At 41.9% G+C, this 27580-nt stretch overlaps 1 protein-coding gene and 1 pseudogene across 1 annotated transcript; both read right to left on the reverse strand.

Annotated features, from left to right (window-relative positions):
• Window positions 1-1708: 1708 nt before the first annotated feature.
• On the reverse strand, window positions 1709-20916 carry LOC148132892 (E3 SUMO-protein ligase KIAA1586-like). Its single transcript, XM_087945890.1, is given in 10 exon segments — window positions 1709-1801; window positions 5357-5476; window positions 8261-8377; window positions 9036-9339; window positions 13410-13809; window positions 13812-13862; window positions 13865-13943; window positions 13945-14781; window positions 19857-20037; window positions 20537-20916. Coding segments are annotated over 10 exon segments (2562 nt in total).
• Window positions 20917-23918: 3002 nt separating this feature from the next.
• Window positions 23919-25603, reverse strand: LOC148132893 (E3 SUMO-protein ligase KIAA1586 pseudogene; annotated as a pseudogene).
• Window positions 25604-27580: the final 1977 nt, after the last annotated feature.

The raw sequence follows: 27580 nt of genomic DNA on the forward strand, positions 1-27580 counted from the left end.
ACACCTTAAGAAGAATGAATGCTTGGTTTATCTAATAGTCCAGCATTTCAAAGCCCAGTTTCTCACAGAGAGTATAACAACATCCAGTCTGTACTGTGCAGGAACACATTTGTGGCTAAAGATTCTTCTGTAAAAATAATTTTAAATAATTGAATCTTATACATAAATTGCTAGAATGTTGGGAAAGAGAGCTTAGCCAGGATTTCTTGTTAGCAAAATGTTCAAATTATTATTAAGCTTGGGGTAAGTTTGTGGATTTTAGATCTACCTCTCCACACATGGGCCTCTCATAAAGATGAGTTCACAACTTTGAGGAGTTTTCCCACACGTATCAATATATGCCAGCTGACTCTTCTCCCAGGGCCACTCAGGAGCTCCTCATGTGGAGGAGCCAAGGTCCTTTCCCAGGGGTGGGATTCAAAGATTTTAGCAAAGGGTTCTCTGCCCGGTTGCTGGGTTGGCATGGCCTAGTCAGCCACCTGCACCATGGCAGTGTGTGTGTGTGTGTGTGTGTGTGTGTGTGTGTGTGTATGTATGTGTGTGTGTTTGCCCTCCCCGGGCTCCAGAGGATCTCTGGAAGCTGGAAACGGGCTCATCTCCAACCTTCCCCAAACTTCCAGGAGGCCTGTTTTTCACCCTCCCCGAGCCTCCATGCGGGCCCTGCATTCATCTGCATCCAAAACGGGCTGTGTGGGGACTCCAGGGAGGGGAGGAGAAGGTTGGGTGGGGCCAGCTAGGAGTGGGATTTGGGAGTTCTCTCAACTCCACAGAATCTTAACTAGGGGCTCTCCTGAACCCCTGTGAGCTCCCAGCAGCTCACCCCTGAATCTGGTCCATGGGGCCACCCTGGAAACAGTGAAGGACTGGCCCGTGATGCCTCTGCCAGTGAAAATGGAGCTTGGGAGGGATGCCTGTGGCCCTCCCAGGCTCCGTTTTCACTGGCAGAGGTTCTGCAGGACGTCAAGCTGTCTACACTCACCCTGGGCATGTCCATCCCTGCCATGCCTATTCAGCCCCCCGAGCAGAGGTGGTATTCAACAGGTTCTGACCAGTTCTGGAGAACCAGTAGTGGAAATTTTGAGTAGTTTGGAGAACTGGCAAATGCCACCTCTGACTGGAGATTTTACAGTCTCCTTCCCCTGCCACACCCACCAAGCCACATTCACAGAACCAATAGTAAAAAATTTGAATCCCACCACTGCCCCCGAGGTCAAACACAACCCTGATGTAGCCCTCAATGAAATCAAGTGTGACACCCCTTGTCCAGGGTCATCGTAAATAGATATGTCTACACAAAATATTTGCATTGATCAGCTTAGATGGTCATGAAGATGAAGATTATTTGGCTTCTCAAGTGACCCATTTTTTGTTTGGCCTTCCTGTTTCATTTCCTGAATGTGAGTAGTCAACCCAAACATTCAGCCTTAAGGTGTTGGGTGACACAAGAGTTGTTCTTTCTTATTTCCACCCATGAAAGGAAGTTTCCTGCAATTGTAAAGCAAGTGGATGGCTCAGAACCTTATGAAGGCATCACTCATGTGAAAGAATCTTTGCCAAGGGGAGGTTTCATAACGTCAAAATAATTAAAAGGTTACAAGAAGGCAGATGTTCTTAACTAGATGGCCTCAGTTTCCAACATAAAACTAAGATGGAAAGGAGGCCACATCGTATGTTTATCCAAGCAATCCAACCCTAGCATTTGGATATTTCATGATGCCCCTTGCTGGAAAGATTTGGCTCTTCTTATTCCATCCTGGAGGAGACTGGATTTGGGACAGTGGCTGGAAGCAATGAAGCCATCCTGGAAATTAAAAAAAAAAAGGTGACAAGAATGTCAACTTTGAGGGGAAGAAAATGTCTCAAAGCTAGAGAACAGTTGGATCCCCTGGCATCAGTGGTGGTATTCTACTGGTTTGGCCCGGGTTGACCGAACCGGTTGCTCCAACGATCATCTGTGAACAAACCGGTTCGGTCCGACAATCAGCTGCTGGGCCTGTCCACCTGCCCCGACTCTATTTACCTTTATTTCCTGCTTTTCAATCTCAGCTGCTTCGCACGGCACAGTGGATTGCCACACCTCCACTGTTTTACACACAGGGCTTGCAGGAGAAGGTGAGTTGCAAATGCTGCACACACGCAAAGCGCATGAAGCATGCATGCATGGACAAAGTGCGCACTCTCACCAAACCGGTAAGAAAAAGTTTTGAAACCCACCACTGTGTGGCATGGTTGACCAGTAGAGAGAACCTCCTAGCCAGCTAATCCGATCCTGGGTTGTACTAACAGAGGCATAGAATCGAGATCACGTGAAGTATTCATGCTGTGTTGCAAAACCCTTGTAAGACCACACCTGGAATACTGCAACTAATTTTGATCACTTTACTGCAAAAAAAGATGTTGAGGCTTTGGGGAAAGTTCAGAGAAGAGCAGCTAAGATGATCAAAAGGCCTGGAGACTAAAACATATGAACAACGGCTGCAGGTTTTGGGTCTGGCTAGTCTAAAGAAAAGAAGAATTAGGGGTGACGTGATAACAATATTTCAGTATTTGAGGGGCTGCCACAAAGGAGAGGGGGTCAAATTATTCTCCAAAGCACCTGAAGGCAGGACAAGAAACAATGGTTGGAAACTGATCAAGGAGAGAAGCATCCTGGAATTAAGGAGAAAGTTCCTAACAGTGAGGACAATTAATCAGTGGAACAGCTTGCCACCAGAAGTTGTGGGTGCTCCATCACTGGAAGTTTTAAAGAAAAGGCTGGACAACCACTTGTCTGAGATGGTATAAGGCAGGAGTCAGCAACCCGCTGCTCTGGAGCCACATGTGGCTCTTTCATCCCTCTGCTATGGCTCCCTGTTGCCGGTCAGCTCCACAATGGATAGGGCTTTTAGTTAGGACAGGTAGAGGAAAAGGATGCCGCACTAGGAGGAGACTCTATGGTGGGGAGAACCAGACTTCCAGTCAGCTCCAGAATTGAACAGGGGGCTTCTGATTAGAACCTTTGTTGGCTCTTTGAGTATTTAAGGTTGCCGACCCTGGTATAGTTCTCCTGCTTGAGCAGGGGGCTGGAATAGAAGACTTTCGAGATCCCTTCCATCTCTATTCTGTTCTATTCTAATTTGTGAAGTCAAGATTATCAGGGTCAAACTGAGGAATGCAAAAATGTTCCTTTTTAAAAAAAAGATACTCTAAATTTTGGCAAAGAATCTCCCCAAGTTTCATCCAGTTTCCCAATTGGCTCTTCCAAGGAACTCTAAGGAAAACCCCAATATCTCATTAACCTTCATTTATTAACTTTGGCTTCATTTTGGAGCTTCACGGGTCATACGTCCCACTGGTCATTCAATGCTTCACCATGCCTTGCACCCAGTTTTACCACAGCTTTTGCAGCAGACATTAAGCAGATGTGGCGGTCATAAAAGATACATCTCAGTCCTTAAGTGAGCACTACCATTGTTAAGTGAATCCATTTGACTTTTTTTTTTAACCAGGCCGTTTCCTTGGTTTATCCACAAACTCAAAAGTTTTTGGCTTTACATAATTTCATTATTTCCATTTCTCTTTTGGTTAGCATCTATCATTGCCATGAAAAAACTTGACTTGTTGAGAAACATTTATCGCCTCTGGAAATTTCTTTTGTTCTTCAATTAAAATTCCTTTGCTCATTCATTGCCCAGCTGCTCAAACATTTTCTGAAGCAAATCTGGTGAAATTCTCTCTGCAGGTTGCTCTACCAGTCCTCTTCTCCCCTGTATTTTTACCACTTTGCCAGTGGTTGCCATTATGATATTATAATCCAAAAATTAAAGTGTCTCAAACAAGACAAAATCCATCCATCCATTTTTTTAATCTGCCCTGAATGGGAGTCTTTCTTATTTATTTTATTTATTTATTTTGTCAAGCATGTTTTAGATAACAGATATAATCGAAAACATGATTAAGAGTACATGAAATGGGTACGAATAACAGGGGACATTAGGACAGGAATGGTAGGCACATTGGTGTTCTTAGGCACGCCCCTTATACACCTCTTAGGAATGGGTTGAGGTCAACTATTTAAGGTTAAAGTTTTGGGGGCTTGGGGAAGAGATCACAGAGTCAGGTAGGGCGTTCCAGGCATTGATCACTCCGTTGCTGAAGTCGTATTTTCTGCAATAGAGTTTGGTGCGGTTTACCTTAAGTTTGTATCGATTGTGTGTTTGTGTGTTGTTGTGTTTGAAGCTGAAGTATTCATTGACAGGTAGGACATTGTAGCAAATAATTTTATGCACTACGCTTAGGTCAGACCAAACGCAGCATAGTTCTAAGTTGTCTAAGCCCAAAATTTCAAGTCTGGTGGTATAAGGTATTCTGTTACGAGGAGAAGAGTGGAGGATTCTTCTTTTGAAGTATCTCTGGACTCTCTTGATTATATTAATGTCTGATATGCAGTTTGGGTTCCATCCATCCATCCATCCATTTTTCCAACCAAGGCTTCCTAGAGGTCACCATTCCCAGGCCAATGAATTCCTCTTCTGCATAAATTTGACCAACTAAAATTAGTAGTTTTGCCATCTATTGGTGGTGTATCTTTGAAAATCAGCACCTATGTCACAATGTTCAGGTTCCTTCATCATTTCCTGGTATTTCAGACTACAAAATCCACACTGATGTCTTATTATGACATTATTATTGCAAGGTCTTGGCAGGGACTCTACCTCCTGTCAAGACCCCACTCTGCCCTCTACAGGATAAAAAAAAACCCATTGCTTTCATTAGGATGATGTCAGGAGCAAATAATCAGGATCGTTTGTTGGGTTAAAAGTGCAGAAGACTTTATATTGTTGTGGCCTTTACACAAGAATCTGGTCCACTAACCATCAGTGCTAAATTAAGTGCCAGATAAGGGTCAATGGCTTGTGTCTCTTGTGGCAACACAACGATTCCAAACTGATGACATGTTTTACTCCTCCCTTCAGCTTTGCCTACTCTTCTCCTGCAGATAGGTCTAGCTGTTCTGACCCAGCCTTCACAAGTAATGATAAGCTGTTTACTCACAAGTAAAACAACCCCCTTTTTATAACAGGGCAGTAACAGTCTTTTATTCATGGGGATAAACAAAATATCAAATGTAATTAGTCCCAACAAGTCTGGGTTTAGCCAAGAAATCTGAATTGCTTGGTGTGGACTAGAAATAAATGGTTTTCTGCGACAACTGGCCCCTCCCAAACTTCTCCTATTTATTTCCCAGGGAGGGGCTGGCTAGCATCTATGTCTGCCTTTCCCTGAGAGCCGGATTATTGCTTTCCTTTGCTCTCCTCTCGTCTCCCTGCATACACGTATCTGGGATGGGCCCTATCTGCCCCTCCCCCTCACTCACCCCAGGCCCCAAAATAGCTGCCTCTCCACCAGAAGGCTCAGGCACTCCCTCCTCCTCCTCCTCTGACTCTGCTGCTATCTTTGCTGGCAGCCGATGGGCCACAACACTTGCAAGGAAAGCCTGGGTTAGGACAGAGCAGGAAATCTGACATAACCAGGAACTTGGATCCTCCAAGGAGGAGCTAACAAGAAAGAACCACAAAAGAAACATGTGTGGATGCTGCAGTGAATCTTTAATAGATAGAAATTTTGAGAACATTTGCCATGAAATTGTGGTCCAACCCCAAGGAGGAGTGGAATCCATCAGAAGGCCAGGAAATCAAGACAGGGAGATGTTGGAAGCACAAAAGAGAAAGATCAGAACCAGATTTGGCACTACAAGCAGCCGCTTTTTCCTGCTTCTGGCAGGTATTATTCAGAAAGTCATACTATTCAGGAATTTTATTAAATATGTCTTAGAGTCCTAGGAGCCAAGAAAAACTTTCTCCTCTCAATCACTTTCTCCACTTCCTCCTGCGCATTCTTACCCGGCTGCCAGCTTCTTTGTGGCGGCCATTACGGACCGCCGCTGCACTGTCCTGGGAAAAGGGGTTCTGCCGGCCAGGGAGGGGTCTGCAGCACCCCCAAACCCTTCTCCGGATCCCCTACCTTCAGCTGCCCTGCAGGGCAGCCTAGCTCCGCACCCGGCTGGGTCGGAGCCCCAAAACGGCTAGCGGCAGGGATCGCAGCTTCGCAAATCCTGCCGCTCGCGGCCGACAAACCGGAAGTCAACATTTTTACAAATTTTTTGTTATCATTTGTTATACAGTGGGATGCTCCACTGTCAACCACCCATAAATTATTTTTACAACTCCATTACTATACATGGCTAACTCAAAATTTTTATTTTTTCTTTGATGACTTCCAGTATTTTGACTTGCATTCTGGCGCTTTGCTTTCTTACAAAATCTTGCCAAATGTCCTCTTCCTGCCACAATTAAAACACTTTTTAATTGCGTATGCAGTAGGTTCATTATCTTCCTTTTTAGGTTGCTCCCTCCTTAACTGATCTCTTCAAGCCTTCTTCTGGCCTCTTCAATCAATCTGCCAGTGATATCAGTTAAAGTTAGGCTTTCTTTAGGTAAAATTTCAAGGGAAGTTACGTAGTCATCAAAACTTTCATCTAATGAAGATAGAATTATGTAGACCTGGTGTAGTTCAGAGAAAATAAGCTCCTTCTCGTGCAGTTCTTGAAAAATGCTTTTCATAGTATTCAAATGACTCAGCATTTCACCATTCTTTTGGAGATGCGTCCGGAAAAGCTTCCGTGTTAGATTTATGTGAGCACCAACGTTATCTTGGACATAAATCCTCTTCAGTTTTTGCCAACACCCAACAGCTGTTTGCTCTCCGCGTATATGAACAAGTTGCAGATCAGATAGTGTTAGTCCTATGATGCAAAGAGCTTGTTCATTTTTCTGTTTAAAGTCTTCTATCTTTTGACTATCTTCCTCATTTTCAGTATTCCATTCCTCTACGTTTGGTGGGTTTTCAATTATGTTCCACAGACCTTCTCTTCAGAGAAGTAGACTACATTTCATAGACCATGAAACATAGTTTGTTCCATCCAGCTTGGATATAAGGGACAAACTTTGTAGACTGACTTGTGCCATGTTTCAATATATGGATATAAAACTATAATTAATAAAAACACAGCTGTCTGTTTACTCTAACGTGTAACAACACAAAATCTCACTTTTTACATAAACCTGTTTTTTATCCTAGTTAAACTGACTTTGCAGTCTCTGGGCCCATAACCAGTGTTAAGCCTGAATTCCCCAACGAGTGTTAAGGAAAACAAACTAAACAGAATGTGTAGCGTAGTCAGATAGGCAGACAGGTAAATGTGTGAGATAAGTTTGTATTTTAGTTAACACGCAGTAAAAAAATACAGATACGCTTGTGCTATCAAAAATATAGTTTATTCCATTAGGAATTATAGCATAGTCAAAATAAACGGTCCATTAGTCATGTATCATTTCAGTCAGTCCAGTCGGGGATACTCAATTTGCAAAATCCGTGTTGAATAGCCAATGTCAGTTCACTTACAATAAATCAGTCCGTATTATCTCTTCTCTCCGTTGAGAAATCAACATTCCTTTCTCTCCTCCGTTCCAGTAAGGAAAAACGCAGTCATCAATCCATCCAGTAATTAGGGATCATTAAGCCAGAGAGAGAGCTGCAATTGACTTGCTTCTTTTATGGTGCTTTTACAACCACACCCTTAATTACATTCTTGTAGTTAAAGTTACACACACTTTAACCAACAAACCATGATAACTTATTTATTATTTTTTACCCAAACCAGTTAGGGTAAACAATGTTATCCCTAACAGCCTTTACACAAGAATCTGGTCCACTAACCATCAGTGCTAAATTAAGTGCCAGATAAGGGTCAATGGCTTGTGTCTCTTGTGGCAACACAACGATTCCAAACTGATGACATGTTTTACTCCTCCCTTCAGCTTTGCCTACTCTTCTCCTGCAGATAGGTCTAGCTGTTCTGACCCAGCCTTCATAAGTAATGATAAGCTGTTTACTCACAAGTAAAACAAACCCCTTTTTATAACAGGGCAGTAACAGTCTTTTATTCATGGGGATAAACAAAATATCAAATGTAATTAGTCCCAACAAGTCTGGGTTTAGCCAAGAAATCTGAATTGCTTGGTGTGGACTAGAAATAAATGGTTGTCTGCGACAACTGGCCGCTCCCAAACCTCTCCTATTTATTTCCCAGGGAGGGGCTGGCTAGCATCTATGTCTGCCTTTCCCTGAGAGCCGGATTATTGCTTTCCTTTGCTCTCCTCTCCTCTCCCTGCATACACGTATCTGGGATGGGCCCTATCTGCCCCTCCCTCTCACTCACCCCTGGCCCCAAAATAGCTGCCTCTCCACCAGAAGGCCCAGGCACTCCCTCCTCCTCCTCTGACTCTGCTGCTATCTCTGCTGGCAGCCGATGGGCCACAACACTAGCAAGGAAAGCCTGGGTTAGGACAGAGCAGGAAATCTGACATAACCAGGAACTTGGATCCTCCAAGGAGGAGCTAACAAGAAAGAACCACAAAAGAAACATGTGTGGATGCTGCAGTGAATCTTTAATAGATAGAAATTTTGAGAACATTTGCCATGAAATTGTGGCCCAACCCCAAGGAGGAGTGGAATCCATCAGAGGCCAGGAAATCAAGACAAGGAGATGTTGGAAACAGAAGAGAAAGATCAGAACCAGATTTGGCACTACAACTTTGACAAGCCCAAGGAGGAAGCGAAAGAGAATCCATGTGAGTTTTTCTTCATGTTTCAGAGAGGGCTATCACCAGGAGGTAAAAGAAAGCAAAGATCGAAAGAAGCATTGAAATAAATAAAGCTTGAAGAACAGGGGAGGATTTTGGTTATTGGATTAGCACAGAGTTTTGGACATTTTGGAGGGATCGACGTATGGATGCTTGAGATTACGGGCACCCAGGTCTATGAGATCTTCATTGTAAACTCAGGTCACAAGAGTCTGTTTGCCGGTGGTCCCCCTGGCAGCAGACACATCCTTACTACTTACAGAGACTACATGGGTTACAAGGGAAGTATCGGAGCTTTGAGCTTCCACCAGAAGACCCAGAAGCACACGCGGTGTATCCTCCCACACGAACTGGTTCACACGTGGCAGAGAGGATGGCTCCCGGAATGACAACAGTGACAGGAGGTGGCAAGATCACGGCTTCAGACGGAGGGATCTGGTTGACACAGCTCACATTGGCCCCAGGGGCTAAGCCCAGGCTGGCCGCTGACATCGAACCACCTGCTGAGCCAATCCCATAGGAACCAACACCACATGAGGTCAGAGACCCCAAGCCGCCCACTGGGTAGCAAATGGGAGAGCTGCAAGCAGGGATACAGGTGGGTACAGCACAGGCTGGGGCACAGCAGGACATCTTGAGAAAGATGGAGGAATGTCTGAAAAGAAATACAACATCATTTTATTCAGGGTAGTTGGGGGGCAGGGAAGACCATTGTCAAACGTGACATGGAAAATGTCAAGCAGAGCATGGAGAAAGGTTTCTTTTGTGGGGTTCCCTCTAGTTCCCTCAACCTCTTTTGAGAACATCATTCTAGCCCCTCTTGGCCATTGGCTACATGCTACCCCATCATGCTAAACTTTTTGCTTCTTATTTCTAATGTCCCTTTATAGCTTGCACATTTTGGAAACTATGGAACCCTCCACAACTGGTAGATCCATGTCTCGTGTACTCCCAACTTGGCTATACGACCATTGAAAATCATGGAACACATTGATTACTGAAGATAGACCTCTGTTCAAAGAGAAGAAACAGCAATCTTCAGCATAGTAATATGCCATCCCTCGCCATCCCTCGCCTTCCCTTTGTCTTTCTGTGCTATCCTAAATGGACAATATACCTCCATAGAGTCATTCTTAATTTCTGCTTTCAATGTCTTTTGGTCAAATGTCCATTGAGATTATGTTAAGCACCTACACAACATCCCGATAGAATAAAGTAAGGTCGGAAGGAATCCAAGTAGAGAAGCAGAGAGAGAAAAGAGAGAGACAGAGAGTCAAGGATTTCTGAAGGGAGAAACCAACAGAGTCAATTCCATCACTTACCAAGTTCTGCAAGGAGAAGAATGGAGAAGCAGAGATGAGCTGATGAAAAACCTGAGGACGAAACATCCTTATATACCATGCAAAAGTTGAGGAGGGGCCCCTGAGCCTCACAAGTGACCATAAAAAACAATAATTAACTAAAGTGCACGACTCATTAATGTGCAACCCCAATTCAGATCTACATAATTTATTTCTGCGTGGTGCCTATTAGGCCTACCACATCTTTTTGTCATAGCTTCAATGACCTTTCAAATTCTTGACTCATCCCCTTTATTTCCCCTGGTGTAGAAATATAATCAAGAGTTTGAAACCTACGGATGCAGCACCTGCTCTCCAATTTGGGTGGTGCTAATGTTAAATTTCATAGAGTTTGGTGGAACATAATGGTGGTATCTCCCAATATCTTTGTGAAGAGATTTCAAAATGGTGAAGAGCTAATTTGGTGCAACTCTTCTACAGAAGGACATGTCCCAATTTGGGAATTTGTTCACTTTGACAGTTGACCTGCCTGCTGTTGTGTTTACATGTGAACGTACAGTGGTCACAATGACTGTTTGTAGTTATGACATAGCCCCTCAAAATTCTGGACTTTAATTGTAGTTCTAAGTCAAGGATTATGAGCCTTGGTGGCACAGTAGTTAGAGTGCAGTACTGCAGGCTACTTCTGCTGACTGCCAGCTGACTGCAATTTGGCAGTTCAAATCTTACCAGGCTCAAAATTGACTCAGCCTTCCATCTTTCCAAGATCAGTAAAACAAGGATTGTTGGGGGCAATAGGCTGACTCAGTAAACCGCTTAAAGAGGGCTGTAAAGCTCTGTAAAGCAGCATATAAGTCTAAGTGCTACTGTGTCATGCCCCTGTCAGAATCTGACTCGGAGGGTGAGACTGAACAGCTGACAGGGGGTGGGAGTGTGGCTCGGTTGATTATGGAAGAAACTGGGGAAGGGCACAGTCCAGCTGGACATTCAGAGGAAGTCCCAGGGCCAACCCCTCTTCATCCTAGGGCATGCAGGGTGGAACGGAGAAGGGAGCAACATGAGTTACGGGGGTTACGGGGGAGGAAAGGGCCCTGATTTCCTTCATTAGCTGCAGCTGGGAATACAGTGTTTACAAAGGGAAGCTGCGCACAGCAAGCTGTTGGGAGCAAATTGTGATTTTTTTTCTGGTCTCATCGTGGCTTATCTGTGTTCCTGGCGTCTTCCCAACTGTGTGAGTTTTGCCGTGCTTTCAAGTCTGAAATTCCTTCTTCTGCCCTGTCAGGTTAATTAGTGCAGCTTGGTTTGTTTGGATTTTTAGTTACAGTTTGTATCAGAGGTGGTATTCAGCAGGTTCTGACCAGTTCTGGAGAACTGGTAGCAGAAATTTTGAGTAGTTCAGAATACCACCTCTGACTGGCCCCGGCCCCATCTATTCTCTGCCTCTCGAGTCCCAGCTGATTGGCTGGGTCTTCTTTTGTTGCCATGCACAGGAGAACAGAGCTGGAAAGCAAGTTAGTGGAGTGGGGAGGGAATGGGATTTTGCAGTAACCTTCTGCTGGAGTGGGGAGGGAATGGAGATTTTACAGTATCTTTCCCCTGCCATGCCCACCAAGCCACGCCACGTCCACCAAGCCACACCCACAGAACTGGTAGTAAAAAAAATGGAATCCCACCACTGGTTCTGTGGGCGTGGCCTAATTTGTGGGCATGGTTTGGTGGTCATGTGATGGGATGGGAGTGGCTTGCTGACTGGGCATGGCTAGGTGGTCATGTGACTGGGGTGGGCGTGGTGAGGTGATCATGTGACTGGGGTGGGCTTGGCCATGTGGCTGGCAACCCAAATTTAAGTGGTCCTCACTTAATGACCAGGTCCTTGCTTAGTGGCCAATTGCTTAGCAAGTACTTTTTGCCAGTTTCCAAGGCCTGGGGAACCCTGGAGAGGGCAAGGTGAGGCGCGGGCAGCTACAGGGAGGTCTGCAGAGGGCTGGGCGAGGCCAGCTCAACATCACTTATTTTCCCTAATGACTAAGTATTAAAAAAGATATACCAAAACAAAAGGTAGTTTATTATCTCATGTTTTTAATGCTTAAATAATAAAAAGGTACATAAAACTGTATTGTTACAACAGTTTAAAATATTAATCAAAAACTATTACATAACAAAACTTTACAAAAAACAATAAAACTTATTTAAAGTACTCCCAAATTGCTTTTCTATTATCGTCCCAAGTTACAGTTTTCTTGTGTTTAACATGAGCATCATCAGCTGTGTGATGATGTGCCCATAACCACTTCTTTACTATAGGAACAGGGTTCCATTCTTGCACAGGTAAGCCAATTAGACTGAGGGTCAGGAGGTTTGTAATATTGGAAACTGTAAGGCAACTTCTACCCTCTGAACATCCTATGTTCATCTGCGAGAAGCCCCTTTCCGCCTCTGCTGAACTGACTGCAATAGTTTTAATAATATCTCTAGCCTTTTTAATGCTGCAAGGAATTGGATAATTTTTAGAATCTTTTAGTACATTTTCTATGAAATCACGACAATCATTAATATTGATTTCATAATTAAAAAATTGACCAAATGCAACCAATTGTCCTTCAGCTGCTCTCCATGGAACCACCACTTCTTCAATGTTCCAATAATCTGGCTCCAAATAATTTAGAAATTTTAATTGATGAATGTCTTTAAATTGGAAGCCTGTTTTTAAATGTTTGCAATCCACCAATCTTTTCTTCAAATTAGTTACAATGCTTTGTATAAGTTTTTCATGAGGAAGTCCCACAAATTGATGATTTTGTATAAAATTTATATTTTTAAAGGTTTCTGAAGTAATTTATTCATCAACCTTATTTTCATATGAACCTGTTGTGGCTCGGAGGTTTGAGCCTGCTTTGTCAGAGGTCGAGGACTTGGTAAATGAGGAAGAGGAGGATTTGGCTCTGAGGTTTGAGCCTGCTTTGTTGGAGGATTTGGAATTGCCTTTCCTCCCCAGGACTGTCCTCCTCGGCAGGATCTTCCCCCCTGATTGTGCCTCAGGTGTCGGCAGATAATCAGGAGAACGTATCAGAGCCTCTGACTGAGGATCAAGCCGAGGAATGCTGGTTTGATGCAAGGCAAAGACGCAGGCAAAAGCGTGAAATGCAACGTAAAAAGAAAGGACAAATCAGAGACTGAGATGAAAGACTGACACGCCCCACAGGGAATAAAAGTGTGTTTGTTAGCTTTGGTTTCTTGTTCGGGACAACGTGTTGTTTTGTGAGAGAAGCTTCTGCACTTTTCCTGTGTGTGGCGTCAGCTTGTGATTTATGCTTCCTTATCGGACTTGGCAGACAGCTGGCATGAGACTGCCAAGGAAGTTAACCCTGTAATTACCGGACTTGCCTGCTTATTTGTGTTTCAGTTGGAAATTTGGACTTATTACTTTGTTTGTCCAGGTAAGACATAACATGAACCCTTTTCCTCTATAAGCATTTCAAATGATCTAATTGAACTTATTACAAGTTTTTCAGCCTTTATAATGTCTATGTTTCTCGCTTGCAATGCATTAGAAAGGAAAGGTATTTCAGTTAGCACATCAATCATCAAGGCCAAATCAGTGAGAAAATATGAGTTTTCAAGATGGGAAGCCATACCGGAGTATTTTTTATTTGAACAGAAAAACTGATGTAACGCTGGATAAGCCTGCCACACAGCTAGGGTTGATCTTAAACTACAGGCAGCCCATCTTGGTCCAAAAACTCTACCAAATTTTACAATTTCAATCTCAAGTTGTTTGGAAATTTTGTTAAGTTCAATTAGGTTCTTATTCGATTGATGGAAAAAGAATATATTTTATCAATAAAAAATTGAAAATGATTGATTTCTTTATTTTCCTAATAGAATCATCTAAAACAAGCTGCAGATGATGGTTTAAACAGTGCCATATTATAATATTTGGAAACTCTTTGGCTATCCTAAGTGCTTACCCCAGATTTTCTCCCAAGCATAACACTGGCTCCATCAGAGCAAAAGCCAATTAAATGTTTCTCCAGATAGTTTCTATTAAACCCAACTTTATTCAAACTTTCTATAACCGAACAATATATCGTCTCTGCATCTTGTTTATCTAATTCTACTAGTTCAAGGAAAATTGTTGGTGAGAAAGCTGGACCCTCAACTTTTAAGTACAGTATAAGAACTGGTTTGGAAGATATTGTTGAGGCTTCGTCAATAATCAAACAGATTTTGCGAGCTTTCTCAATAATTTTGGGAAATAAATGTTTCCTGATATCTTTTGCAATGAAATCTACTATTGCAACTGCAGTTCTACGTGAATGCAACTCTGTCCCCAAATCTAAACCATTTGTTATTTGTAATTCAATCAGATCTTCTATATATGAAAATGATCTGCACATTTGTGCCAGACTATACACTGTAGTAAACACTCTACATGTACTACCGAGATATTTCTCTGTCATCTTCTCCAGTCCTTTGCTTATGACATCCTGCTCACATTGCTTCAACTTCTCTGTACAGATATTGTGAGCCTTAGATGAGAAATGTTCCTTCAATTTCTTTCTCAGGGAAGCTTGTTGGATTTCTTTACTCCTTCCTGATGGTTCAATTTGGTAATTCTTCCACTCTTTAGCTCCATGGACACTTTTTTCTTTGGTCGAAATTTCAAATCTTCTGCAATGCTTGCAACCTATTTTTTTCTGGGAAACGTCCAGTCCATCATATTTTTCTCTAAAATTATTGTACTGCTGCAGTGTCCAGCAGTCAGGAAGGTTCCCTTCAATGTCTGATTCAGCTCTTCAAGTACCTGATGATGTGCTGGCTCCTTCCTCTGGTCATGGTGTGGATGATGTGCTGGCTCCACTTTCTTCGATGGATGATGTGCTGGCTCTTTCCTCTGGTCCTGGTGTGGATGATGTGCTAGCTCCGCTTTCTTCAATGGATGATGTGCTGCAGGAGTGGGATTCAAAAATTTTAACAACGGGTTCTGTGGGCATGGCTTAGGTGGTGAACATGGCTTGGTGGTCATGTTATGTGGCCAACTCAATATCACTCACATCAAGGCACGCATCTCCTTGCCTGGCCTCTCATGACTGTGGGGATGCTGCAACAGTCGTAAGTGTGAAAAATGGTCATAAGTCACTTTTTTCAGGGCCATTGTAACTTTAAATGGTCACTCCACACAAGCAAAGTACCAGGAAGTCTAGTCCTGCCAAGAATGTAATAAGGGTTAATGGAGAGGCAGTTTCTGTAAGCAACAGCAGAATGTTTCCTTCCTGCCTTCCTTACAGGATTAGGCCAGTAATTTCTTCTAACAACCGGTTCTCCGAACTGCTTAGAATGTTAACAACCGGTTCTAGTGAATAGGTGCAAACTGGTAGAATCCCACTTCTGATGTGCTGGCTCTGCTTTCCTCAGGCTCCAATGGTTGTGGTTGTGACTCTTTTGGATCTCCTTTTGTTTTCTTGCTGAAGAAAGCAGACAAACTCATTTGCCTTTTCATCTTGGCAATATGCTGCAAAAAAAAAATCAACAATGTAGTGGTTTGGACTCGATTGTTGTTGTAGGTTGAGTGGTGAGGGCAGTGGCAAGCGAAGAAAGCAGGTGAGGAATGGAGATCAGTAATATGAAGCTACTTTTAAGAGTCCCTGACACTATAGCTAGTTAGTGTTTAAAAGATGTTATGGAAGAGGAACAAGTTTCACCAGACAAGAATGAGACGGAACTGAACGTGGATTTGAAAATGACAGTCTATAAAAAAGATGTTGCACTGTGTATATAAAAGAAGGGCTGATATTTTCATAATTACAATTCATTAATTGAAAAAGAAACACTTAAAATGGAAATACTATTAACAAACCAAGGGAGTTTGTTATTTTGTGCTAGTAGTAGCACAAAAATCTTTCCTAGCCAAGACTACTTACCTGGACCAACAGTCCAGGATGGAATGCTCTCTCTATAACAGAGACAGAGAGGCCAGGGGAAGCCATGTTTGGTCACCTAACCTTTTTAGAATGCAGCTTAAAAATATACTGAAGCTTTTTACAGCCTTATGCAGATACATATAGTACAAAAAAAAAGATAATAGTACAAAATCATCTAAGAAGTTAGATTACGAATGGAATTGATAGGCACATTCACAGAGCAATACTGAATTCTTTTTCTGACATTTATTCCTCAGTTTAAAAAACTGGAATATATGAATTCAGTATTGAGCACTGCTAGTGTAGCGATTCAAGAGGATATAGTGTCAAGGTTAGTGTTAAGCCTGGATTCCCCAACGGGTGTTAAGGAAAACAAACTAAACAGAATGTACAGCGAAGTCAGATAGGAAGACAGGTAAATGTGTGAGATAAGTTTTCTAGTTAACACGCAGTAAAAATACAGATACGCTTGTGCTATCAAGAATATAGTTTATTCCATTTAAGAATTATAGCATAGTCAAATAAACGGTCCATTAGTCATATATCAATTTCAGTCAAGTCTTGTCGGGGATACTCTATTTGCAAGTCCGTGTTGAATAGCCAATGTCAATTCACTTACAATAAATCATTCCAATCTTTTTACTATCTCTCCGTTGAGAAAAATCAACACTCCTTCTTCTCTCCCCTTTTCAGCAAGAACGCAGTCATCCATCCATTCAGTAATTAGAGATCAGTAGGCCAGAGAGAGCGAGCTGGAATTGCCTCGCTTCTTATATAGTGCTTTTACAACCACACCCTTAATTACATTCTTGCTGTTAAAGTTACACACACTTTAACTAACAAACCATGATACCTTATTTATTATTTTTACTCAAACCAGTTAGGGTAAACAATATTATCCCTAACAGTTAGCAAAAATGGTAAAGCAACATATAGATTTAAATTTTAAAACCAGAAATATTTTTGTTGGTACCCAAATAAATAAAGGGAGTACAATACATATTTAATGTTACGCATGTTAACAGCGGCTCGAATTATGTTTGCACAACAGTGGAAAAACGAGATCCCCATAGATGAAAATGAAATTTAAAAAATTACAATGTGCAGAAATGGATAGAGATAAGATATAGAAATTAGGTGGAGAATGATCATTGCTATGTGTTATGTCTCACCTGGACAATCAAAGTAATAAGTCCAAATTTCCAACTGAAACACAAATAAGCAGGCAAGTCCTGTAATTACAGGGTTAACTTCCTTAATCCGAAAACATTCTTGGCAGTCTCACACCAGCTGTCTGCTAAGTCCGATAAGGAAGCATAAATCACAAGCTGACGCCACACACAGGAAAAATGCAGAAGCTTTTCTCACAAAACAACACGTTGTCCCGAACAAGAAACCAGAGCTAACACACCCACTTTTATTCCCTGTGGGGCGTGTCAGTCTTTCATCTCAGTCTCTGATTTGTCCTTTCTTTTTACATTGCATTTCACGCTTTTGCCTGTGTCTTTGCCTTGCATCAAACCAGCATTCCTCGGCTTGATCCTCAGTCAGAGGCTCTGATACGTTCTCCTGATTATCTGCCGACACCTGAGGCACAATCGGGGGGAAGATCCTGCCGAGGAGGACAGTCCTGGGGAGGAAGGCAATTCCAAATCCTCCAACAAAGCAGGCTCAAACCTCAGAGCCAAATCCTCCCCTTCCTCACTGTCCAAGTCTGTGTCCTCGAGCAAAGCAGGCTCAAACCTCAGAGCCAAATCCTCCTCTTCCTCATTTACCAAGTCCTCGACCTCTGACAAAGCAGGCTCAAACCTCCGAGCCACAACAGCTATGTATGAATTAAATACAGAAGGTTGATAAGTATAAACATGTTGATATAATTAACAAAATTAGAAATAAGTCAATACAAAGAAATTTAAATAATTTTTCTGTTACACTGCTGTACTTATTGATATTTGTTTCTGCTTTGCTTTTTCATTTATGAAATATTTTATAATACTTTATAATATAAGTATAATAGAATTACAGAGGTAAGGTAAAGTAAGGATATATTGTTATAGAATAGACTGGTGATTATGAAATGAACATTATAAAGTAGATTAAGTAAAAATGGTGATTTGCTCACATAAAATGATATAATATTAGTAAAGTCTAGTAAGTAATTAATAATAGTAATAATATAAATATACAGTATATAGTGGGTTTATGATATAAGAATTAATGGAAATTGGAAGGGAAAGACTGCAGAGATTGTGCACAGATGATTTTTACCAACACACTGTATGTAACTGAAGAAGGTTTATGTTTTATGTTTGTTTGTTTACGTTTTAAAAAAATAAAACACTTTTATTTTTTTAAAAAATCCATTTATGTATGCATGCAACTTCATGTTACATTGATGTTGCTATATATTGATTTAAGCAGAAACAGATAATGTATAACAACATCAATGTAACAAGAAGTTGCCTGCCTCATTTTTGGTTAAGTTGCTTTTTTAATTATGTAATTATTTATTTTTTTACTATCTGTTTTTGTTTTTATTAATGATAAGAAACAAAACAGATACTAAAGAAATAAATAAATACATAAATAAAAATTATTTTACTGTTCATTTTGATGGTTCTTTAAGCAAAGGAGAAAGAAAAATCAAGATAAATAGTAAAATAATTTTCTTTATGTATTTATTTATTTTTTCAGTATATGTTTTGTTTTTATGATTAATAAAAACAAAAACAGATAAGTAAAAAATAAATAAATACATAAATAAATAAAAAAGCAACTTACCAAAAATGAGACAGGCAACTTGGCTAGCCAGCTACGCCAGGGTCCTCCTCAGTCTTCAAGCTTGCTGCGGCAAGGACGGCCGGCCCGGGAGTCAATTCTCAACTGGGCTGGCGGCAGCGGTGGCAGAAGGAGGTATTTCAAGTCTGGTGGTATAAGGTATTCTGTTACGAGGAGAAGAGTGGAGGATTCTTCTTGTGAAGTATCTCTGGACTCTCTTGATTATATTAATGTCTGATATGCAGTGTGGGTTCCATCCATCCATCCATCCATTTTTCCAACCAAGGCTTCCTAGAGGTCACCATTCCCAGGCCAATGAATTCCTCTTCTGCATAAATTTGACCAGCTAAAATTAGTAGTTTTGCCATCTATTGGTGGTGTATCTTTGAAAATCAGCACCTATGTCACAATGTTCAGGTTCCTTCATCATTTCCTGGTATTTCAGACTACAAAATCCATACTGATGTCTTATTGTGACATTATTATTGCAAGGTCTTGGCAGGGACTCTACCTCCTGTCAAGACCCCACTCTGCCCTCTACAGGATAAAAAAACCCCATTGCTTTCATTAGGATGATGTCATTAGCAAATAATCAGGATTGTTTGTTGGGTTAAAAGTGCAGAAGACTTTATATTGTTGTGGCCTTTACACAAGAATCTGGTCCACTAACCATCAGTGCTAAATTAAGTACCAGATAAGGGTCAATGGCTAGTGTCTCTTGTGGCAACACAACGATTCCAAACTGATGACATGTTTTACTCTTCCCTTCAGCTTTGCCTACTCTTCTCCTGCAGATAGGTCTAGCTGTTCTGACCCAGCCTTCACACGTAATGATAAGCTGTTTACTCACAAGTAAAACAACCCCCTTTTTATAACAGGGCAGTAACAGTCTTTTATTCATGGGGATAAACAAAATATCAAATGTAATTAGTCCCAACAAGTCTGGGTTTAGCCAAGAAATCTGAATTGCTTGGTGTGGACTAGAAATAAATGGTTGTCTGTGACAACTGGCCCCTCCCAAACTTCTCCTATTTATTTCCCAGGGAGGGGCTGGCTAGCATCTATGTCTGCCTTTCCCTGAGAGCCGGATTATTGCTTTCCTTTGCTCTCCTCTCCTCTCCCTGCATACACGTATCTGGGATGGGCCCTATCTGCCCCTCCCCCTCACTCACCCCAGGCCCCAAAATAGCTGCCTCTCCACCAGAAGGCCCAGGCACTCCCTCCTCCTCCTCCTCTGACTCTGCTGCTATCTTTGCTGGCAGCCGATGGGCCACAACACTTGCAAGGAAAGCCTGGGTTAGGACAGAGCAGGAAATCTGACATAACCAGGAACTTGGATCCTCCAAGGAGGAGCTAACAAGAAAGAACCACAAAAGAAACATGTGTGGATGCTGCAGTGAATCTTTAATAGATAGAAATTTTGAGAACATTTGCCATGAAATTGTGGTCCAACCCCAAGGAGGAGTGGAATCCATCAGAGGCCAGGAAATCAAGACAGGGAGATGTTGGAAGCAGAAGAGAAAGATCAGAACCAGATTTGGCACTACAACTTTGACAAGCCCAAGGAGGAAGCGAAAGAGAATCCATGTGAGTTTTTCTTCATGTTTCAGAGAGGGCTATCACCAGGAGGTAAAAGAAAGCAAAGATCGAAAGAAGCATTGAAATAAATAAAGCTTGAAGAACAGGGGAGGATTTTGGTTATTGGATTAGCACAGAGTTTTGGACATTTTGGAGGGATCGACGTATGGATGCTTGAGATTAGAGGCACCCAGGTCTATGAGATCTTCATCGTAAACTCAGGTCACAAGAGTCTGTTTGCTGGTGGTCCCCCTGGCAGCAGACACATCCTTACTACTTACAGAGACTACATGGGTTACAAGGGAAGTATCGGAGCTTTGAGCTTCCACCAGAAGACCCAGAAGCACACGCGGTGTATCCTCCCACACGAACTGGTTCACACGTGGCAGAGAGGATGGCTCCCGGAATGACAACAGCGACCGAAGGTGGCTGGACCACGATTTCAGACGGAGGGGTCTGGTTGACACAGCTCACATTGGCCCCAGGGGCTAAGCCCAGGCTGGCCGCTGACACCGAACCACCTACTGAGCCAATCCCATAGGAGCCAACACCACATGAGGTCAGAGACCCCAAGCCGCCCACTGGGTAGCAAATGGGAGAGCTGCAAGCAGGGATACAGGTGGGTACGGCACAGGCTGGGGCACAGCAGGACATCTTGAGAAAGATGGAGGAATGTCTGAAAAGAAATACAACATCATTTTATTCAGGATAGTTGGGGGGCAGGGAAGACCATTGTCAAACGTGACATGGAAAATGTCAAGCAGAGCATGGAGAAAGGTTTCTTTTGTGGGGTTCCCTCTAGTTCCCTCAACCTCTTTTGAGAACATCATTCTAGCCCCTCTTGGCCATTGGCTACATGCTACCCCATCATGCTAAACTTTTTGCTTCTTATTTCTAATGTCCCTTTATAGCTTGCACATTTTGGAAACTATGGAACCCTCCACAACTGGTAGATCCATGTCTCGTGTACTCCCAACTTGGCTATACGACCATTGAAAATCATGGAAAACATTGATTACTGAAGATAGACCTCTGTTCAAAGAGAAGAAACAACAATCTTCAGTATAGTAATATGCCATCCCTCGCCATCCCTCACCATCCCTTTGTCTTTCTGTGCTATCCTAAATGGACAATATACCTCCATAGAGTCATTCTTAATTTCTGCTTTCAATGTCTTTTGGTCAAATGTCCATTGAGATTATGTTAAGCACCTACACAACATCCCGATAGAATAAAGTAAGGTCGGAAGGAATCCAAGTAGAGAAGCAGAGAGAGAAAAGAGAGAGACAGAGAGTCAAGGATTTCTGAAGGGAGAAACCAACAGAGTCAATTCCATCACTTACCAAGTTCTGCAAGGAGAAGAATGGAGAAGCAGAGATGAGCTGATGAAAAACCTGAGGATGAAACATCCTTATATACCATGCAAAAGTTGAGGATGGGCCCCTGAGCCTCACAAGTGACCATAAAAAACAATAATTAACTAAAGTGCACGACTCATTAATTTGCAACCCCAATTCAGATCTATATAATTTATTTCGGCGTGGTGCCTATTAGGCCTACCACATCTTTTTGTCATAGCTTCAATGACCTTTCAAATTCTTGACTCATCCCCTTTATTTCCCCTGGTGTAGAAATATAATCAAGAGTTTGAAACCTACGGATGCAGCACCTGCTCTCCAATTTGGGTGGTGCTAATGTTAAATTTCATAGAGTTTGGTGGAACATAATGGTGGTATCTCCCAATATCTTTGTGAAGAGATTTCAAAATGGTGAAGAGCTAATTTGGTGCAACTCTTCTACAGAAGGACATGTCCCAATTTGGGAATTTGTTCACTTTGACAGTTGACCTGCCTGGTGTTGTGTTTACATGTGAACTTACAGTGGTCACAATGACTGTTTGTAGTTATGACATAGCCCCTCAAAATTCTGGACTTTAATTGTAGTTCTAAGTCAAGGATTATGAGCCTTGGTGGCACAGTAGTTAGAGTGCAGTACTGCAGGCTACTTCTGCTGACTGCCAGCTGACTGCAATTTGGCAGTTCAAATCTTACCAGGCTCAAAATTGACTCAGCCTTCCATCTCTCCAAGATCAGTAAAACAAGGATTGTTGGGGGCAATAGGCTGACTCAGTAAACCGCTTAAAGAGGGCTGTAAAGCTCTGTAAAGCAGCATATAAGTCTAAGTGCTATTGTGTCATGCCCCTGTCAGAATCTGATTCGGAGGGAGAGACTGAACAGCTGACAGGGGGTGGGAGTGTGGCTCGGTTGATTATGGAAGAAACTGGGGAAGGGCACAGTCCAGCTGGACATTCAGAGGAAGTCCCAGGGCCACCCCCTCTTCATCCTAGGGCATGCAGGGTGGAACGGAGAAGGGAGCAACATGAGTTACGGGGGTTACGGGGGAGGAAAGGGCCCTGATTTCCTTCATTAGCTGCAGCTGGGAATACAGTGTTTACAAAGGGAAGCTGCGCACAGCAAGCTGTTGGGAGCAAATTGTGATTTTTTTTCTGGTCTCATCATGGCTTATCTGTGTTCCTGGCGTCTTCCCAACTGTGTGAGTTTTGCCGTGCTTTCAAGTCTGAAATTCCTTCTTCTGCCCTGTCAGGTTAATTAGTGCAGCTTGGTTTGTTTGGATTTTTAGTTACAGTTTGTATCAGAGGTGGTATTCAGCAGGTTCTGACCAGTTCTGGAGAACTGGTAGCAGAAATTTTGAGTAGTTCGGAGAACTGGTAGTGGAAATTTTGAGTAGTTCAGAATACCACCTCTGACTGGCCCCGGCCCCATCTATTCTCTGCCTCCCGAGTCCCAGCTGATTGGCCATGCACAGGAGAACAGAGCTGGAAAGCAAGTTAGTGGAGTGGGGAGGGAATGGGATTTTGCAGTAACCTTCTGCTGGAGTGGGGAGGGAATGGAGATTTTACAGTATCCTTCCCCTGCCATGCCCACCAAGCCACGCCACGTCCACCAAGCCACGCCCACAGAACCGGTAGTAAAAAAAATGGAATCCCACCACTGGTTCTGTGGGCATGGCCTAAATTGTGGGCGTGGTTTGGTGGTCATGTGATGGGATGGGAGTGGCTTGCTGACTGGGCATGGCTAGGTGGTCATGTGACTGGGGTGGGCGTGGTGAGGTGGTCATGTGACTGGGGTGGGCGTGGCCATGTGGCTGGCAACCCAAATTTAAGTGGTCCTCGCTTAATGACCAGGTCCTCGCTTCGTGGCCAATTGCTTAGCAAGTGCTTTTTGCCAGTTTCCAAGGCCTGGGGAGGCCCAGACAAGGCCCGAGCAGGTGGCCATGTTGCCGGCAACCCAAATTTAAGTGGTCCTCACTTAATGACCAGGTCCTCGCTTAGTAGCCAATTGCTTAGCAAGTACTTTTTGCCAGTTTCCAAGGCCTGGGGAACCCTGGAGAGGGCAAGGTGAGGCGCGGGCAGCTACGGGGAGGTCTGCAGAGGGCTGGGCGAGGCCAGCTCAACATCACTTATTTGCCCTAATGACTAAGTATTAAAAAAGATATACCAAAACAAAAGGTAGTTTATTATCTCATGTTTTTAATGCTTAAATAATAAAAAGGTACATAAAACTGTATTGTTACAACATTTTAAAATATTAATCAAAAATTATTACATAACAAAACTTTACAAAAAACAATAAAACTTATTTAAAGTACTCCCAAATTGCTTTTCTATTATCGTCCCAAGTTACAGTTTTCTTGTGTTTAACATGAGCATCATCAGCTGTGTGATGATGTGCCCATAACCGCTTCTTTACTATAGGAACAGGGTTCCATTCTTGCACAGGTAAGCCAATTAGACTGAGGGTCAGGAGGTTTGCAATATTGGAAACTGTAAGGCGACTTCTACCCTCTGAACATCCTATGTTCATCTGCGAGAAGCCCCTTTCCGCCTCTGCTGAACTGACTGCAATAGTTTTAATAATATCTCTAGCCTTTTTAATGCTGCAAGGAATTGGATAATTTTTAGAATCTTTTAGTACATTTTCTATGAAATCACGATAATCATTAATATTGATTTCATAATTAAAAAATTGACCAAATGCAACCAATTGTCCTTCAGCTGCTCTCCATGGAACCACCACTTCTTCAATGTTCCAACAATCTGGCTCCAAATAATTTAGAAATTTTAATTGATCAATGTCTTTAAATTGGAAGCCTGTTTTTAAATGTTTGCAATCCATCAATCTTTTCTTCAAATTAGTTACAATGCTTTGTATAAGTTTTTCATGAGGAAGTCCCACAAATTGATGATTTTGTATAAAATTTATATTTTTAAAGGTTTCTGAAGTAATTAATTCATCAACCTTATTTTCATATGAACCCTTTTCCTCTATAAGCATTTTGAATGATCTAATTGAACTTATTACAGGTTTTTCAGCCTTTATAATGTCTATGTTTCTCTCTTGCAATGCATTAGAAAGGAGAGGTATTTCAGTTAGCACATCAATCATCAAGGCCAAATCAGTGAGAAAATATGAGTTTTCAAGACGGGAAGCCATACCGGAGTATTTTTTATTTGAACAGAAAAACTGATGTAGCGCTGGATAAGCCTGCCACACAGCTAGGGTTGATCTTAAACTACAGGCAGCCCATCTTGGTCCAAAAACGCTACCAAATTTTACAATTTCAATCTCAAGTTGTTTGGAAATTTTGTTAAGTTCAATTAGGTTCTTATTCAATTGATGGAAAATAGAATATATTTTATCAATAAAAATTTGAAAATGATTGATTTCTTTATTTTCCTAATAGAATCATCTAAAACAAGCTGCAGATGATGGTTTAAACAGTGCCATATTATAATATTTGTAAACTCTTTGGCTATCCTAGTGCTTACCCCAGATTTTTTTCCAAGCATAACACTGGCTCCATCAGAGCAAAAGCCAATTAAATGTTTCTCCAGATAGTTTCTATTAAACCCAACTTTATTCGAACTTTCTATAACCGAACAATATATCGTCTCTGCATCTTGTTTATCTAATTCTACTAGTTCAAGGAAAATTGTTGGTGAGAAAGCTGGATCCTCCACTTTTAAGTACAGTATAAGAACTGGTTTGGAAGATATTGTTGAGGCTTTGTCAATAATCAAACAGATTTTGCGAGCTTTCTCAATAATTTTGGGAAATAAATGTTTCTGGATATCTTTTGCAATGAAATCTACTATTGCAACTGCAGTTCTACGTGAATGCAACTCTGTCCCCAAATCTAAACCATTTGTTATTTGTAATTCAATCAGATCTTCTATATATGAAAATGATCTGCACATTTGTGCCACACTATACACTGTAGTAAACACTCTACATGTACTACCCAGATATTTCTCTGTCATCTTCTCCAGTCCTTTGCTTATGACATCCTGCTCACATTGCTTCAACTTCTCTGTACAGATATTGTGAGCCTTAGATGAGAAATGTTCCTTCAATTTCTTTCTCAGGGAAGCTTGTTGGATTTATTTACTCCTTCCTGATGGTTCAATTTGGTAATTCTTCCACTCTTTAGCTCCATGGACACTTTTTTCTTTGGTCGATATTTCAAATCTTCTGCAATGCTTGCAACCTATTTTTTTCTGGGAAACGTCCAGTCCATCATATTTTTCTCTAAAATTATTGTACTGCTGCAGTGTCCAGCAGTCAGGAAGGTTCCCTTCAATGTCTGATTCAGCTCTTCAAGTACCTGATCATGTGCTGGCTCCTTCCTCTGGTCATGGTGTGGATGAGGTGCTGGCTCCGCTTTCTTCGATGGATGATGTGCTGGCTCTTTCCTTTGGTCGTGGTGTGGATGATGTGCTGGCTCCACTTTCTTCGATGGATGATGTGCTGGCTCTTTCCTCTGGTCATGGTGTGGATGATGTGGTGGCTCCGCTTTCTTCGATGGATGATGTGCTGCAAGAGTGGGATTCAAAAATTTTAACAACGGGTTCTGTGGGCATGGCTTAGGTGGTGAACATGGCTTGGTGGTCATGTTATGTGGCCAACTCAATATCACTCACATCAAGGCACACATCTCCTTGCCTGGCCTCTCATGACTGTGGGGATGCTGCAACAGTTGTAAGTGTGAAAAATGGTCATAAGTCACTTTTTTCAGGGCCATTGTAACTTTAAATGGTCACTCCACACAAGCAAAGTACCAGGAAGTCTAGTCCTGCCAAGAATGTAATAAGGGTTAATGGAGAGGCAGTTTCTGTAAGCAACAGCAGAATGTTTCCTTCCTGCCTTCCTTACAGGATTAGGCCAGTAATTTCTTCTAACAACCGGTTCTCCGAACTGCTTAGAATGTTAACAACCGGTTCTAGTGAATAGGTGCAAACTGGTAGAATCCCACCTCTGATGTGCTGGCTCTGCTTTCCTCAGGCTCCAATGGTTGTGGTTGTGACTCTTTTGGATCTCCGTTTGTTTTCTTGCTGAAGAAAGCAAACAAACTCATTTGCCTTTTCATCTTGGCAATATGCTGCAAAAAAAACAAAGCAACAATGTAGTGGTTTGGACTCGACTGTTGTTGTAAGTTGAGTGGTGAGGGCAGTGGCAAGCGAAGAAAGCAGGTGAGGAATGGAGATCAGTAATATGAAGCTACTTTTAAGAGTCCCTGACACTATAGCTAGTTAGTGTTTAAAAGATGTTATGGAAGAGGAACAAGTTTCACCAGACAAGAATGAGACGGAACTGAACGTGGATTTGAAAATGACAGTCTATAAAAAAGATGTTGCACTGTGTATATAAAAGAATGGCTGATATTTTCATAATTACAATTCATTAATTGAAAAAGAAACACTTAAAATGGAAATACTATTAACAAACCAAGGGAGTTTGTAATTTTGTGCTAGTAGTAGCACAAAAATCTTTCCTAGCCAAGACTACCTGCCTGGACCAACAGTCCAGGATGGAATGCTCTCTCTATAACAGAGACAGAGAGGCCAGGGGAAGCCATGTTTGGTCACCTAACCTTTTTAGAATGCAGCTTAAAAATATACTGAAGCTTTTTACAGCCTTGTGCAGATACATATAGTACAAAAAAAAAGATAGTACAAAATCATCTAAGAAGTTAGATTACGAATGGAATTGATAGGCACATTCACAGAGCAATACTGAATTCTTTTTCTGACATTTATTCCTCAGTTTAAAAAACTGGAATATATGAATTCAGTATTGAGCACTGCTAGTGTAGCTATTCAAGAGGATATAGTGTCAAGGTTAGCAAAAATGGTAAAGCAACATATAGATTTAAATTTTAAAACCAGAAATATTTTTGTTGGTACCCAAATAAATAAAGGGTGTACAATCCATATTTAATGTTACGCATGTTAACAGCG

Source organism: Notechis scutatus, chromosome 1 (genome assembly GCF_049901735.1).
Source record: "Notechis scutatus isolate UNSWTSFEM ecotype Mainland chromosome 1, rNotScu1.2, whole genome shotgun sequence".
NCBI classification, from domain to species: Eukaryota; Metazoa; Chordata; class Lepidosauria; order Squamata; family Elapidae; genus Notechis; species Notechis scutatus.